The following is an 18,412-nucleotide window of genomic DNA, read 5'->3' as shown; positions in this document are numbered from 1 at the left end:
ATTCCCAGAGGCCTAGTTATTATACCTATTGACTAATTTGAATAAAGTGGCTATTTCATTATTTTTTCCAGTGTTAAGGGGTCTAAAATGAACAAGGAGGGTCCTTTGCACTCTAAGCACTAGTCTATTCACCACGCCTTGAAAGTTTCAACTTAATGCCCTCAGTCGTACCTTAGATGCTGCCGATGTGGCCTTTTGACAATCAGCATGCACATTGTATGTTCTCATTTCGTGCAACATCCCCTCAATACTAAAAGTAGTCAGATGTAGTACAGGGACAGATCTAAGGGTTGGGGGGACCCTGGGCCCCAAAGATTGTTCCGGTGCCCTCATTCCATTCTTTTTTACTCTTTTTAATAAACTTTTAAGTTAATAGCTGTGGTACAAACATCAAAAACAGGAAGAACAATAGAGAATTATTTTTGTAAGACAGTGGAATTCTAGTTTGAATGAATAAATATTTTGGCCCTATATCCAAGGGCAAAACAGCAAAACAAGTTATATAAAAGAAGAAAAACTTACAACAACATGCGACCGATATAACTAAAATGATTTTTTTTTAAACAGTCCCAGCATCCTTACTTCAGCAAAGTTCAACCAGGACTGATAAATAAAATGAGGTAAAACAATGTGATTCATTGAAGATTAAAGAAGAATAATTAAAAATATATTTTTATTGCTAATCTTGCCTTTTTGGCAGCTAACCTCAAAGGTCTTTTTGTGAGTGGTTTTGTGTTAATGTCTACTGGTTTTTTAAAATATTTTGTAGGATCGTTTTTAATAAAATTTTTGTATAAAGGTGATCGCATAAACTTCGGAGGGGGCTCACTGGATCGGTATTCAGAAGTTCTTGAATTTTAAGATTCAGAGTGGTCAGATGGTGGATACCCCCCACACACACACACACACATCCCTCGCATTTTCACGAAATGCATATAATAGAAATTTTGAGATGACCATTTGTTGTCGTAGAAACTTCAAAAAGAGCTCAATTGATTGGAAATTGAAAGGGCTTGTGCCTTTTTTAATAGTCAAAAGTGATTGGAGGGCAACTAACCCCTCTCCCACACCCACCATTTCTCCAAACACATCCAATCAAAATTTTGAGATAACCATTTTACTCAACGTAATTGAAACGTCTGGAAAATATTTCTTTGAGGATGACACCCCCTCCCCCTAGAGTCCTCGGGGCAAGGGCTGTAAGTTACGCCCTGGGGGTATAAAAGGTATATATAGAAAGGGTGATCGCATGAACTTCGGAGGGGGCTCATTGAATTGTTAATTATAAGTTTTAGTGCCATTTTTGAGATTCAGAGTGATCGGAGGGTGGATATCCCTTCCCCCACACACACAAACACCTCGTATTTTTCCGAAATGCATCTGATAGAAATTTTGAGATGGCCATTTGTTGTCTTAGAAACTTCAAAAAGAACTCATTCGATTGGACATAAGAGAGCTAGTGCCTTTTTTAATAGTCAAAATGATTGGAGGGAAACTAACCCCTTCCCATCCCCACCGTTTCCCAAAACACATCCAATCAAAATTTAAGATGACCATTTTGCTCAACTAGCCCCCCTGCCGCGCCCACCATTTCTCCGAAAACATCCAATCAAAATTTTGAAATAGCCATTTTCTTCAACGTAATTGAAAGGTCCAGAAATTATGTTTTTGAGGGTGCCAACCCCCCAGAGCCCTCAGGGTGAGGGTTATAAACTATGCCCTGGGGGCATATGAGGTACATAAAGAAAGGGTGATCGTATAAATTTTGAAGGGGGCTCATTGGATGGGTAATCAGAAGTTCTAGTGCATTTTTAAGACTCAGAGTGATTGGAGGGTGAATACCCCCTAAACCTCGTATTTTCCCGAAATGTATCTCATAGAAATTTTGAGATGGTCATTTGTTGTTGTAGAAACTTCGGAAACAGCTCATTCGATTGAAAGTTGAAAGAGCCAGTGTCCTTTTTAATAGTCGAAAGTGATTGGATAGCAACTAACCCCCTCCCACGCCGATCATTTCCCCAAACACATCCAATCAACATTTTTCAGATAGCCATTTTGTCCAACGTAATTGAAAGTTCCGTATATTATGTCTTTGAGGATGACAACCCCCTCTCCACAGTCTTCAGGCCAAGCGCTGTAAGTTATGCCCTGGGGGCATATAAGGCATATATAAGAAGGATGATCGTATAAACTTTGGAGGTGGCTCATTGGATTGGTAATCAGAACTTCTAGTGCTCTTTTTAAGATTCAGTGTGACCCCATTGCACCTCGTATTTTCCCGAAATGCATCTGATAGAAATTTTGATATGGCCAGCTGTTGTCGTAGAAACTTCAAAAATAGCTCTTTCGATTGGAAATTGCAGAGTGGTCGGAGGGTGGATACCCTCCCCACATATCGGGTTTTCCCGAAACCTGATAGAAATTTTGAGATGGCCATTTGTTGTCTTAGAAACTTTGAAAAGAGCTCGTTCGATTGGAATTGAAGTCAAAAACAAAATGTGTTTGAAATGTTTTCACCTTTATTACTTTCATAATTAAAAATTATCAAAATGTTAAGGAACAAATGTCAGTAAAGGTCAATTAAACTGATAATCTGCAGTCATTTGTTTGTTGTTTTTTGTTTGTTTGTTTTTTGTTTTGCTTTTTTCAGTAAAACACAAATTGTGTTCTGGTCTTGAGAAGGCATGGAGGTTATCAGCCCTACTCATGTTAATTTTTGCTCGTTTCGAATTTGACTCGGCTATCAATTTTAATTTCTGTTCGTTTTGAGTTTCATTTATTTATTGGTATTGATTTGTGGTCGTTTTACGCTTGAAAGATTATTCGACTTAATTTTTGCTCTTTCTGGGCTTACTTTACTTCTTTTTTTTTAAAATCGTCTTGTGGAAAAAGTTTTTTAAATCAGTATCTGAACAAAGGCAAACTTGCTTATTTTACAGCCCTTGTCCCGAAGGCTAGGGTATGGGGTATGGCAACTCCAGAGGCTTGGTTATTTCATCTTTGGACTATTTTGAATAAAATGCCTATCTAAAAATTTTGATCGTATGCATTCGCAAGAAAAAGGGGATTGGGAGCTGGTTGCCCTCCGGTCGCTTTTGACTCACAAAAAGTGACCTATAAATTTTTTTTTACGATCAAATAAAACTTCTCCAAAGTCATGCATGTTAACAATGGACATGTTGCATAAATTACAGCCCTCCTTCTAGGGCTGCTGTGTTTTTCTCGACCCCATAAGTATTGGTATTTGGCTTTTGGACTATTTTTTTTTACAAAATGGCAATCTTAAATTTTTGATTGGATGCACTTGGGGGGAAAGTGGGGAGGGAGGGGGTCTGGTTGCCTCGCAATCACTTTTGTCTCCTATAAAGGGTACTAGAACTTCCAATTTCTAAATGAAAAAGTCCCCTTCTAATTTTATCTCATCACCTCTTCCATATGAAGTGCCTCTGGGGAAAAAAACAACTTATAATAAATAATAATACAGTGAACCCTTATGGCTCTTTACCTCAGGCAACACCCCCTGGTAAATACCACCCCACAGAAAATACCCCCGGAAAATACCCCTCACCCGCGGAAAATATCCCCCGGTAAATACCCCCCCCAAAATACCCCCCCACCGTAGAAAATAAGGCTTTCCAAATTTTAGAATTTTATTCGAGTTTTTCTCTTTTAATTTCCGTAGGGGGAAGAAATTTTGGTACTTGCGTATTATGCGCCACTCACTCAAGTTTATTCTGTGTAAATCTCGAGAACAAACCGGTTTCTTTGTTAGTTTTTCAGCTTAGCGCGAGACAAGACAAAGACAAGGGACAGAATATATGGGAAATATATATATTTTGGGCTATATATTTGCACATAAGGGGGGGGGTAAAGTATTTGGACAGTTTGAAGTCAGAAAACAATTGTTTCTTCATAATATGCAGACTAATTGTACCTAGCACATTTTGCATGCAGACTGGCTATACTTTACCCCCCCCCCCGCCCACCCTAATGTGCAAATCTATAGCCCAAACTTATTTCTAAAGTAATGAAGAAACTAACAAAAAAAACGGGTCTGTTCTCGAGTTTTACGCAGCGTAAACTTGAGTGAGTGGCACATAGTACACAATTACCAAAATTTCTTCCTTCTCCGAGAACTAAAAAAACATAACTCAAATAAAAATATCAAATTTGGAAAGCCTCATTTTTACGGGGGGTGGTGGGTGTTTTCGGGGTTGTATTTTCCAGGAGGGGGGGGGGTAAAAGCCGGCCACCACGAAATAGATACCCTATGAACCACAATAGAGGCAATATAAAGTAGCGAAATGTTTCTCCGAACATGACCCACATTTCATAGCGCACAATTTTGGAAATATCCGAAACCGTCAGAACCATAGTTTCAGTTGTTAGTTGGTTTCTATTGGAAACATTTGTCATTACGCTTGCGCGAAGGCAGGGTCATGAAGCTTGTGTGGTTTTAGGTGTGTGTCCAAATCTTCAATGGAGAGTATAGGACTTTTCGCTACTGTATATTACCTCTTCTGTGCTGTGAACCAACTTTAAATTTGTGACATTTCCTTGAAAACCCTATGCAAAATAAATAGGATTTAGAATATCATACGGTATTAGACGGTACAGAATATATTAATGAAAACCGACCAGATTTTGATATATGCCTTATGTATAATATGTGTATAATATGCCTTGATTTTCAAATTTAATCCAATTTCAAGAATCTTGATTCTCATTAGCCCTTTCCGCTCTTAACAGTCCACGTAATATTGTTCTTTTTGGATTTGGTATATTTAATTTCAAGCGAAAATGTTTCCTGAAGTCAATTTGAGAGGCCAAATAAATTGAAAAGTGAAATCATAGAGGTTTTACGGGTCACATTTTTGTTTCATTCGTGGAAGACTAAGCATATATATATATATATATATATATATATATATATATATATATATATATATATATATATATATATATATATATATATATATATATATATATATATATATATATATATATATATATATATATATATATATATATATATATATATATATATATATATATATATATATATATATATATATAATATATATATATATATATATATATATATATATATATATATATATATATATATATATATATATATATATATATATATATATATAATAATTTATTTATAACCAACTTTTATATAAAACAAGCGGAGTAAAGTACACTAAAAGGGGGGGGGGGAATCAAAGACACAAAAACAAAGATAACTTAAACCTTAATCACTGACAAAAACACACGGATAATATTATGGTTTGGGCCTAGGGACACAAAGACATGTCTTGTTAAATTATTACTAAGCAATTCAAACGATTAGATAATGTCGGTAGCACCATACTTCACAATAATATGTGTATTACGATATGAAGTTGGGAAAGTACAGTAAAAATTTGCAATATCTAAAATACGCAACAGGGATCTGGCGCAAATCATTCTTATTCAATAACGAATACATTCCACTTAAAAACAAGACAGAATGGTCACAATATGTGGAATACATTTTAGCTAAAGCTCGGCGTGAATATTTTCCGCGGTTAGGTACAATTTTCGCATATCCGATCTTCAACTTTTCTTTAACATCTCTCAGAACTTGAAGTCGCAAAAAAGTGAGTGAAGGACAAATACTTCTTCGTAACCACTGTCAACTCGTAACATTGCGAATTACTGAGGATCCACAGGACAAATTATGAGCTGATGATTTGGGATGGAAAACTAAATATTCGCATTTATCAACATTCGTAAATAGACCAACATCGCGAAACATCATAGAAATACGTTGCACCGATAATGCCAAAAAAGACTTGGTTCGGCTTAAAACCAGCAGGTCGTCTGCATACGCAATATAAGACACATCAGATAAATTATAAAAATACGAAGGCTTGATTCCTAATAACACATTTTTAATGTCAGCATCAAATAGATAAGGTGATAGCACCCCACCCTGTCGTACTCCAGATTGAACTGGTATATTACCGCAGTACCCTGTACCAGATTCTAAACAAAGAAACGAATTACTATACCAAAATTTAAGTACATATATGATAGAAGGGTTCACTCCAAACTCTGACAAAGAGTTCCACATCTGTGCATGGCAAATACTATCGAAGGCTTTAGACAAATCCAAAGCACAAATATGTAATTCATAACCTTTAGACTGGGCATCATAAAGAGTTGAAGCTAAGACCTTATGCGCATGTTGACACCCAATACGAGGTTGAAATCCAAATTGGCCTATATGAACTGCAATCAAAAGAGTCTCTTCCGCGTTTAAGAATCAAAGTTACCGTTCCGCTAAAGAAGGTATCAGGCACCATTGACAAGTAATAAACTGTAAAAGTAACAAATTATAAACTGAAAAAGTAGCGCCATTGACAAATAAACAGAACTGAAAAAGTAACTGGAGCTGAGCGACTAGTGCCGGACAATCACAACGTAAATGGTGAGCGCTAATCCCATCAAGATCACTGGATTTATAGTCCAGGACTTTTAGGGTTTGACCCGGACAAAATTGCAATATAAACGAAAATGGTACCAAAATGATCAGAAAAAAATTCTGTACAACATACTAAAAGTCTCCATAAATCCGAATGGGGCGAGTACCCGAAAAACAGGGGAAAAGGGGGAAATGCGGGGGAAATTGGGAAAAATGCCGAACATGCCCAGAAAATAGTTCAAAGTGAGTCCTCTGGGGCTTTCCCATACGCTGATCACGAAACGGACATCGAAACTTCAGTATAGAAAAAAAGTACTCCGGAAAACGGGGGGAACAGGGGGAAGAGGAGAAAAAATTTATAAATACAGGGTAGGGGTAGAAAGCACTTTAAAATATATTTTCTGGGGTCTTTCTATCTGCTGATCCCGAAACTTACATCTAAAATGAAACGAACAACCTGAGCCCCACCATACCGGGGGAAAATGGGGACAGAGGGGAGGAAAATGTACAATTGAAGTCAGGGGTAGAAATCAGTTTGAAATGTGTTCTCCGGGGTTTTTATATCTGATGATCAAGAGACTGACACCTAAAATGAAGAAAAGAAAATGATAATCATGAAAAACAAACAAAACTGGAGGAAGTAACGGAAAAGGGGAAGGGAAGCCTGACTCCTGAGCCAGCTGCTAATGGCTAATAAGTGGGCCTATGGACAAAATAACTCGCTTAAGTATCAAACTTTTACTTTCTTGAATCACAGACATTTCTTACAACCATTTGAATTACTAAACATAAAGAAAACAACCGCTTGGCAGTGATCACAGTATAAAACTTCCGCTATTATACGTAAAATTTGTACTTTCGAAGGCAATATCGTTGAATAAAAAACTAAAAAAAGAACTTCAGTAACTATAGGTAAAATCTGCACTTTTTAAGGCAGTAGAGTTGACTTGAAAAACACAGCATTGATGTCACTAGTCGAGCTCCTCGTCTTCGACAATCTCGTTGTCCCTGTTCAAACAGTTGATACCCTGACATTCTCCGCACGCGAACGTACACGCTAATCCATTTTTCTTGCAGCTGCATCGTGAGTTCTCGCAGCCTGTCTTACAGTTGCATCTCACGACACTCAAAAGAGTCTGAGGTGCAGGCAACAAATCGGTCATCACAGGTGAGTATTTATGGTCTCTGAGGACCCAACCCCAGTCAGCCGGGTCGAGGTCAGCTGGTTCTCCTTTCCAACGGGATACCTGGAGGCGCACTCGCTGAGAGTGGAATGAAGCTGCAGCTTCGGTTGGCGGAAGCCTTTCAGGCTTAACAAACGTCGTAGTATTTGACGAAGAAACTTTTTCCAAGAAAATTCGATGTCGCAGCTTAGTGAGATCTTCTTTTGGTCGTGCTTTATACAAGCTGAGGAGAAGATATTCACCCGCTTTCACAATTTCATCTTTAGATGATGATTCATCCAGAAACACTTCGCATTTTTTTTAGAACACTTCGCTCTTCTTCAAAAGAGGTAGCACAGCTTGCTTTCCAAGTCCGAAAACTCGTGAGGTCGTATCACATCCCAAGAGTGCGTGCCCTACCAGAAGTAGCCTGGATACTTCTCCCATTTTTTTTTTTAACTTTGTTGAGGCACCAGAACCGTGTTATTGCTTCTTTTGCGTTCGTTGACGATTTGAAGTAGAGTGTTTTTGCATTAGGAGGGAGATGATACAAGAGTAAAATCAGAAGGTCAGTGTCATTGCAAAGAACTATTGTTTCAGAGTTTTCTGCTTTCGTTACGGCAGTCTTCACGATTAGATAGTCAGCATCGTCCTTCGCAAGGACGACTTCAAATCCTTTGGCTCTAAGTTTTTCCCCGATATAGCTTATAATTTGCTGTTTGTTCTGAGAATTGCTCAAAAACTCTTCCTTCTTTTTCTGGAGCTTCATCCCTAAGCTGAAATCGATCACTTGATGCTGGCTTCCCTTACACCGTCGGTTGTGGGTAGCATCTTTCATGGTTGAACCAGCGCTGTATCCATCGAAGACAACAGTAGGGGAGGTACAGCGTCGAGTAACAAAACTAACATAGCTGTCACAGATTGAATCATAAGTATCACCAATCTTCCAAGGTACTTGCTGAAGCAGCCAACCTCCGTCAACTACAGTGACACGATCTGACACTGGCAGGTGGTGAATCGAGTCCGTTTTTGCTTCTTTCCATATTGCTTTCGCTATTGTAGGTTTGTCTGGCTGACGCATTATGTCAGAATTCTCAAACAAAGCGGGCGGATAACTGCACAGTTCGTAACGTAGAGTTTCTGCCATGTCATTTTCAGATGTATGGGCAGCAGTCGAAAGACGTTGAAAAAGCAGTGAAGGGTCGATATGCAAAATCTCGCCATCTATCCTTATGTTCCCATCGGATGCCAGTGTAACGACTTTGTCTTTCTTCCTGCATGAAAAACTTTCGACGGATTGGCCATCCATGCGCTGGAGGATCAGCTCACCTACAGCTTTAGCATCCTCTGCATTGACGCCTTTTTGGGCAATCAGCCCGGAACCTATACTTCTAAGCTCTGTGGAACTAGTGAAAGGACAGTTCTCTAGAAGGAATTCAAGAAACGTCAGTAGATCCTTAGTATCTCTCTTTATTTGTGCTGCGGTTGCAGTAACGTGCTGTTCACTAGAACTGTACTTTAGGCCCGTCAGTTTCTGCATTAGATCATTCACTGAAGCGAGTACTGGCGCAAAATTATGCTTGACTTAACAAAAAAATCTCGTCGTACCTTGATTTATCCTGCTACCATGTCACATGTGTAAGCATCCACGCAGACTGGGGACTATTGGATCCGCTAGATGTCATTCCGTCAGGATAGGTTTTGTCGTCGGCACTGGAACTCCGCGGTGACTAGTCTACCTTGCTTCTCTTACTGAATGTCGAATTAGAACAGGATTATGTTGACGAAACCACGCGCTTGTTGATAACGGCGAGGAAAACGGAATAAAGTAATTTCAGTATCTTTCCGTATTTCTTTCTCGAGTTTATTTTCGCCTTTTCCAATCCTATGGGGTACCCGAACCTCTATAGATCTACTTTATTAACATTTGTAAACATTTCCACATGCTCTCTAACCCTCTCATTTATATTTCCCTTTTTATTCTTTCTCCCCCCCCATTTCCGCGTTTTATGTTAATCAATTTTTTTTATATCATTTTAGTTCTCAATTTCGTAATCACCAGATAGGAGTACCCCGGAAAATATTTTTCAAACCGCTTTCCACCCCTACCCTGTATTCTTCTCTTTCCTCCCCTGTTTCCCCTGTTCCCCCGTTTTCCGTAGTACTGTTTTTCTATACTGAATTTTAGATGTCAATTTCGTAATCAGCGTATGTGAAAACCTCAGAAAACTCACTTTAAACTATTTTCTGGGCATGTTCGGCATTTTTCCCCTTTTCCCCTGTTTTTCGGGTACTCGCCCCACTCGGATTTATGGGGACTTTTAGTATGTTGTACAGAATTTTTTTCTGATTATTTTGGTACCATTTTCGTTTATATTGCAATTTTGTCCGGGTTTGACACTTTTTTGAGCTAAAAGTCCTGGACTATTAGACTTAAGTTTAAGCATACAATTTACAATACTTTTAGTTGAGACGGGAATAACACGACGTTGCAAAACTTTCGGTGGCAAAAATTTAGAAACTAAGCGCTGGAAATGATAATGAACCCTTTACTCAATCTTACAAAAAATATTTTTATAGTGCCCAAGCCAAGACGAATCTGGGATAAAATCACTGGTCCCTAATGAATCAAATTTAGACGTATTAATGACTTCTTTCCATTGTACTACACTTTTAGGGAACTCAGCACCATTACATCGAACCAAACGAAGATACCGTTTAAACTCCGCTTTTGTCTTACTTTTTATATCAAACACTTGGCCTCGCAAGGGCCACCCACACGCAATCCAGACGCGAAGCCAGAATTTAGCACTCTTTTTGACGGCTTTAAGACCCGGGTCTTATTTCCAACTTCGACTTCGAGTTTCGAGTTTAACCTGGACAAGGAGGACAGCCACATTATCAGCTTGTTTCATGCACTTAACTAAGTGAAGGTAATGAATATTCAGTTGCACTCTGGCTTGTGGCGAAAAAACACTCGTGCACAGTAGATTAGAAGGGATCTTGACGCAGGACAACAGAGCTGTTACGATATAAATATATAAAGGCCAGTTGGCTTTGCTCCACTCTGGTTTCATACACCATTTTTTATTAGCAGCACAAGGATGATTAGATGGATCATCGGTTAATGTCACAGAAAGGAAAAGGGGAAGGTGGTCAAAATCACGTTCGTCTTCGTCAACATTAACGACAGAACAGGGAACATCGGCAGAGCAGATACAATGATCAATATTGGTCACAGTACCACTATCATGAATATAACTGTAATTAAGAGCTTTGGGTACTATGCGGTAACCAATAGGCAACGAATCTAAAACTATGTTGGTACGAGTAGAGAAGCTATGAACGTCACAATTGAAGTCAACTGTCATTAGCAAACGATACCCATGCTTTTCAATATTGCATAACAGAGTTTTAAGGGATGAGCAGGCATTAGAAAACTTTGTAAGTGAAGCTAGACGTTTCTGATCGCAGGGTAGATATACATTTATAAATACAATATTACCAAGTCGTATTGCCATAATATTATCAGAGGAATGAAATAAGACAGGTGACAAAGGAGTGGCTAATCGTTTGATAACACATGCAAGGCCCCCAGATGGTCGACTTTTTGTTTTTCGGGCATTGGCGTTAAGGACAATATGGTGTCTACTTCTTCGCAGAGAGTTAACGGAGATGGCAGGAAGTAAATGTTCTTGCAAGAACAAAATGTCAAAATCATTCATCTCTTGATTTAATGAACCATCTTCATCTTTCTAGCCATTCATATTAAAAGGGCAGATTGAGACGGACAGTTCGACAGTCATTTCCGAATCACACGTTTTCTCAGGACATCACGCAGAATACGAAATCTGCGTATATATATATTATATATATATATATATATATATATATATATATATATATATATATATATATATATATATATATATAAAATCGCCTTCTCCTAGTGAGAAGAAGTCCCTACAGGGAACAGGGTTGCCATCTGGACACTTTTATGTCAAAAGGACACATTCCCGTGTGCCAAGACAAAATGATATAGAAGTACAAAAAAGAGACTCATTTTAGAAATTTGGGGCATAAAAGGGCAACAGGGGACACATATTGTAAATGCATAGCACAAAACATTTAATACTGGTTATATATTTTGGTTTAAAAAAGTCACTTTTTCCAAAAGTAGTGTTTTTTTCGGGTTTTTTTTGTGCATCCAGGTTTTGCCAGAGATGTCGTAAGTAAATTGTTTTCTCTAAAGTAAGGTATTTACATGTTTCTAGCAATTTCGTGATTTACACTAAGTCATTAGTGTGAAAGTTTTTATGGATTTTTTTTCATTATATTGAACATTAACTGGTCGTTTTGAAAGGAGTTTACAAAGCGTCTTTGGTCAATAATACAAATGAAAAAAAAACTAAGATAACCTATAGTTTTTGAGATTTCAAGATGGATACATTTTAGCTAAAAATGATTGTTGGATGCTCAGGGAACACATTCACGGACCAAAAAGTTGGCAACCCTGAGCCCCAATACAGGCATAAAGGCTGGGTGAGATTTAAGTCAAAAGAAATAAGTCAATACCTTCGAAAAAGAATTATAAGACACTACGATTTTTTGGTTTTGTGGCGTATGACGAATTTATTGGAAAAGAATCCACAGAGGGTTTGGAGATAGATTAATCTATCTCCATCCTTGGTGATAGAATAATAACAAAATACGATGTGTCGGTTTTGTGGCATATGACGAATTTATTGGAAGAGAATCCACAGAGGGTTTGGAGATAGAATAATCTTTCTCCATTTTTGGTGATAGAATAATAAGAAACAACGATGTTTCGGTTTTGTGGCATATGACAAATTTATTGGAAGAGAATCCACAGATGGTTTGGAGATAGAATAATCTTTCTCCATTTTTGGAGATAGAATAATAAGAAACTACGATTTTTGATTTTGTGACGTATGACGAATTTATTGTAAGAGAATCCACAGATGGTTTATCAAAGAAAGAAATGGTTCCAGGAGGTCAAGTATATCAAGACCCGAGAATTTACTGGCTGTGTCAAAAGTGAGTGATAGTATTCATTAACAATCGAATGTTTGTCTGTCTATACGTTTTTTAAAGTTCAGTCATCATTTTGATTTGCATATGAAAATGTGGCCCTTTTGAGTTGTCGTCGTTCTAATTTTTGAATTTGGATTTTATTTTCTAATAATCATCATTGAATGCTTGGCTCTCTTTGTTGTCAAGGTGGGCTAATTACGTTTCTTTATTTATTTATTTTTCGGATTCAAGAATACTTTGGTCTTTATGTGTTTACACTGAATAGAATGCTTTAACCATTAAGGATGGAGTTAGCCTGTGCAAATAGCCATCGAAGCCAGCTCTTGATCATGGATGCTTACATAACTTAAAGAACCTTTTCATCTGTGCGTGCGTCTTTTGTGTACATGCTCGAATAAAATAGCTAAATTATTAAAAGTGGAAAAATGAATTTTTGCCTAAACAATATTGGAATCGTAGCCATGGATTTTAGGAGATGATAATAGAAAAAATCACCGATAATGAAATTTAAAGAAAAGTTTAGAAGAATAGTGTTAAATGAGGACCTTAGACTGAAGTTGCTAAGTGAAGTGAGTAGAAGGAGGTGGGAAAAAAGCCTGTGGGTGTGACTTTTTACTTGAAAATGTTTCCTTCAACTTGTGAAGGAAACATGAAACCAAAAAAGCAGTAGTATTAGGTTTCTTATTTTGTGCCCTTTCCAAATATTATGGTAGTTTTTGTGGGAAAAAAAGCCACCCCTGATGATCCCATATATAGCCGTAGGGTAGATAAAAGCTAAAAGAAAATACTAAAACAAAGCAATTTTTATTGATAATATGCGACATGTTCCTTTTAATCAGATTTTGATATTTCCTTCCATTGTTACATCGCATATGAAACCATCTTACGGCTTAGGGCGAATTTTTTGGAAGAGAATCCTCAGATGGATTGGAGATAAAATAATCTATTTCCGTCTTTGGAGATGGAATAATAAAAAGCTAAGATTTGTTGGTTCTACGGCGTAGGACGAATTTACTGGAAGAGGATCCATTCTACTGAGAATACTTCTATTCAATTTTGCAATTCATGACTCAGCTGAAACTGTTTGGGTGAGACAACCGATTAAGAAAGGAGATTTTACTTGTCACGATATTCAAAACACTTGTGAAATTTAATATTAGGGTTTTACCTGGGACTTCAGGGAAGGCTGGGGTAAATTGTCAGAAAAATTACCAAGAAAGATCATAAGATAGGGAATCTAAAGGTACTACTGTTTTTATTATATAATGTGTCCTTCAGAAAAATTTCTTAAGTGCAATATTACCCAAGATTGTTACAACTTTCACAATAATGTCTTGTATTTTTTGTATTGTTCGCCTGTTTACGATTTTTAACTTATCCCCCTCCCCCAGAAATTACGTTATGGATTCCAATGACAATGACTACATCGAATTATCACCCTGCTGTTTAACCAGCAAGAGGTGAACATTCTGTCAAGATATTTATCATCCTTCATTACAGGTCATCCTTTGCCACACATTTCATGGATGTTCAATGATAATGAGCTTCTAAATTCGGACCATATTAAAATGTCTGTTGACTTAAACCGGGCTCGCTTGAGCTTCCTAGAGGTGCTACCCAAGGACGTTGGTATATACAGCTGCATAGCCTCTAACAAATCAGGCAGAGCAGTGTCAACCGCTGGGCTTGCTATCAGGAAACCATTATTTCCTCCTGTTATTGGTAGGAGGCTGCAAGCTAAAACTGTAAAGGAAGGCGAGAGGATACATTTGGAAATTGAAGTAACTGGCACTCCCAAGCCTCAAGTAACCTGGTTTAAAGATGAAGAGCTTATTAACGACGCAAGGGCTGTTCAGAAAAGTGAAGGAGCTTGTTTTTCCCTAACAATACCAAAAGGTTAGACTGTTTTATTTTATTTTTTTATTTTTTACAGTTACAAGTAAAATGAATAAAAAAAATTAACGTATTCATAGTTAAAGAAAGATTCTTTTAAAATTTGAGTAAGGATGCTAATTCGGGGAGAAGGGCGAGGCCACCTAGGTTTTCAAAAATAAAATTTGCAAGCATTTTGTTAAAAATAAAAAAAAACTTCCAAATTGTCTCTCCCTAGAAAATATATATATATATGTATATATATATATATATATATACATATATATATATATATATATATATATATATATATATATATATATATATATATATATATATATATATATATATATATATATATATATATATATATATATATATATATATATATATATATATATATATATATATGATGTCAGTACCATTTTCTTTTTTTTTAAATTAATAAACTAATCCCTTGCACGTTTATACACGTAAATTTTAATTAAACACGTAAATTGAATAATACACATAAATCTATGTAAATTTTTTTCTTCTAATTGCAAACATTTGGTTTGCAATTAGAAGACACGGAAGGTGGAAGTCACTTTCATTTGAAATTTGTTTTACATTTGGGCAAGATTAAAGAAGAAAACTTGCATCAAGAACTTTGAATGAACTTTGTCAATGAACTCTCTTTCAAAAATAATCAAGTGAATAATCCGGAAGTTCGCCATTTTTTGAATGACCCGAAAAGTCATTTATTTTGTTCTATATAAATATGCTAGTTTCAATTTTATTATTTTAGTATTACTACTGAAGATGGTCGCTGTATATGTGAACGAAATATCTAGACTTTTGTATCTGTTTTTTCACTGTCTACATAAATGGATTTTTCCCCATGTGAAAGTTTATTTGTTTACAGCCCTGAGAGATTTGTATGGGGGATTTGTCATCCTCAAAGACCTAATTTAATCCTCAAAGAATAATAAAAAATGCTCAAATCCTCAAAGAATAATAAAAAATGGCTATCTCAGAGCTTTGGGGAAATGGTGTTTGGGGAAATGGTGGGCGTGAGAGGAGAGTTAGTGGCACTCCAATCACTTTCGACTGTTAAAAAGGGCACTAGCCCTTTCAATGTCCAATCGAATGAACCCTTTTTGAAGTTTATACGACAAACCTTTCTATAAAAACCATGTATGCCCCCAGGACCTAATTTACAACCCTTACCCTGAAGGCTATGGGGGGGGGGTTGCCATCCTACAAGACTAAGTTTTCAGATTTTTCAACTACGTTGAGCAAAATGGCTATATCAAAATTTTTATTGGATGTGTTAGGGGAAATGGTGGGTGTGAGAAAGGGGTTAGTTGCTGTCCAATCACTTTTAACCATTAAAAAGGGCACTAGCCCTTTCAATTTCCAATTGAATGAGCCATTTTTGAAGTTTCTACGATAACGCTATCTATAAAAACCTTATATACCTTTAGGCAATACTTACAACCTTTGCCCTTAGGCGTGTGGGGGGTTTGTCATCCTCAAAGACATAAATTCCAGAACTTTAAACTAACGTCGAACAAAATGGCTATTTCAAAATTTTGATTGGATGTGTTTGGAGAAATGGTGGGCATGAGAGGGGGGTTAGTTACTCTCCAATCACCTTTGACTGTAAAAAAGGGCACTAGCTCTTTCAATTACCAGTCAAATGAGCCCTTTTTAAAGTTTCTACGACAACGCTTTCTATAAAAACCTTATGTCCAAAAGGGCATAACTTAAAACCCTTGCTCTGAGGGCTCTGATGGGGTTATCATCTTCAAAAACCTAATTTCCAGAACTTTCAACTACGTTGAACAAAATGGATATCTCAAAATTTTGATTGCTTTTGTTTGGGGAAACGTTGGGCGTGAGAGGGTGGCTAGTTGCCCTCCAATCACTTACCACTATTAAAAAGGCACTAGCCCTTTCAATTCCCAATCGAATTATGCCTTTTTGAAGTTTATACGACAATGCTTTCTATGTAAACCTTATTTGCCCCCGGGGCATAGCTTACAACCCTTGCCCTGTGGGCGGGGGGGGGGGGGAGGGTTGTCATCCTCAAAGACCTAATTTCCAGAACTTTCAACTACGTTGAGCAAAATGTCTATCTCAAAATTTTGATTGGATGGTTTTGAAGAAATGGTGGGCGTAAGAGGGGGGTTAGTTGCCCTCAAATTACTTTTGACTATTCAAAAGGGCATTAGCTCTTTTAATTTCCAATTGAATGAGTCCTTTTTGAAGTTTCTACGACAACGCGTTCTATAAACACCTTATATGCCCTATATGCAACTAGGGCATATGTTACAACCCTTGCCCTGAGGGCTGATTGTCCTCCCCCACATAATTTCCAGATCTTTCAACTACGTTGAACCAAATGGCTCAAATTTCGATTGGATGTGTATGGGGAAATGGTGGGCGCGGAAAGGGTGTTAGTTGCCTTTCAATCACTTTCAGCTATTAAAAAGGGCATAAGCCCTTCCTACTTCAAATCGATTGAGCCCTTTTCAAAGTTTCCACGACAAGTCCTTCGATATGGAGTGCCCTGGTCTAAAAAAAAAAGAAACAAATAAATAATACATTGTGCCAACATCGTTCTTTATTTAGGCAGCGCTATTGCGCTGCCTATGATTGAGTAAAACAAAGTTTTTATTACATGAAAACAAAGTGTGACGTTACATCATAAAGCGAACATATTTCCATGAGAAAAGCTTAAACTCCAATCCTTCTATGACAGGTTAGTTTCTAATTCATTTAAATTTGAGTCATTTTGCTTCAACAGAGAGGGTTTTCAGTAAGAACGAAACCGGTTTAGCTTTTAATTAAAATGATTTGAAAACCGGTGGGTAAATCATACATTTGTAATTACAAACTGAGAAACTGGCTTTATATGTCTGACATAATAATAAGTTTTCAGCAATACACAAGTTTAAATTTAGTTTACAAAGGAGCGGATTAAGAGGACAAAGGTAACATCAAATCTAGATTGATCTCTGTTCACTTAAAGTTTTTACACCGCTCTTTACTTTCACGTGAAAACCATTTTATGATTTGTGACCCTAAGATTTAAGTAAGGGTGGATCGAGGAAGCTGGGGAGGGACCTTGGGCCCCCTAAGATTTTCTGGCGCCCTCATTTTTTCTCTTCTTTTATTGTTATTAAAAATAAACTTGTCAATTATTGGCACCCTTATCACATTGCCCCCCCCCCAATTCTTTTGCTCTGGATCCACCTTAGCTTCAAATAACCGGACTAACTACCTCTGAGATTTCATCCCTGGAGACTATTGCCTTCTAAATGAACTTTCGATACTTTTAACCGAATGACTGTCGCATAATGTTGGCTTGACAGTATGCTTGTCTTGTTTGGGATGAAATTAAATAAAAAAAAAAGGTTTTTTTAACTGAAAGTAAGGAGCGACATTAAAACTTAAAACGAAAAAAAATTATTCCGTATATGAAAGGGGCTGTCCCCTCTTCAAAGCCTCACTCTTTACGCTAGAGTTTTTATTGTCTTAAAAAATAAAGTTGTGAGGCAGAGTCAGATTTTAGCGCAAAGAGCGAGGCATTGAGGAGAGGACAGCCCCTTTCATATACGGAATAATTTCTGTTCGTTTTAAGTTTTAACGTCGTTCCTTACTTTCAGTTAAAAAAACTTGTTTTTTTATTTAGCCAAAATTGGCAAATGATACTAAATCCATTTGAATGAACCCTGTCTCAATTTTCCACGGTTTTATCAGTTATTTTAGTTTCCCGATTTGACCAATCTAGAAAACGGGTCACCGCTGAAAAAATCCCTTTGGGTCTGAAATATCGAAAGCATGAATCTTCAGATAATAT

The 18,412-nt window shown here is 37.1% G+C and overlaps 1 protein-coding gene across 3 annotated transcripts in view; it reads left to right on the top strand.

The window, feature by feature from the left end:
- The window catches only part of zormin (spectrin and immunoglobulin domain-containing protein zormin), a 168,240-nt gene that overhangs the window by 79,649 nt on the left and 70,179 nt on the right, over positions 1–18,412 (top strand). For all 3 annotated transcript variants that reach the window (XM_089097975.1, XM_089097974.1, XM_089097976.1), the window contains exon 9: positions 14,194–14,589. In XM_089097975.1, the coding sequence (XP_088954101.1) occupies positions 14,194–14,589 (396 nt within the window). The remainder of the gene's footprint in view (positions 1–14,193; positions 14,590–18,412) is intronic.

The sequence above is a fragment of the Artemia sp. Qi Xiang Cuo genome, chromosome 12 (genome assembly GCF_049724085.1).
Source record: "Artemia sp. Qi Xiang Cuo chromosome 12, ASM4972408v1, whole genome shotgun sequence".
NCBI classification, from domain to species: Eukaryota; Metazoa; Arthropoda; class Branchiopoda; order Anostraca; family Artemiidae; genus Artemia; species Artemia sp. Qi Xiang Cuo.
Note: the sequence above shows the minus strand (reverse complement) of the source record. Positions and strands in the feature narration are given on the sequence as shown.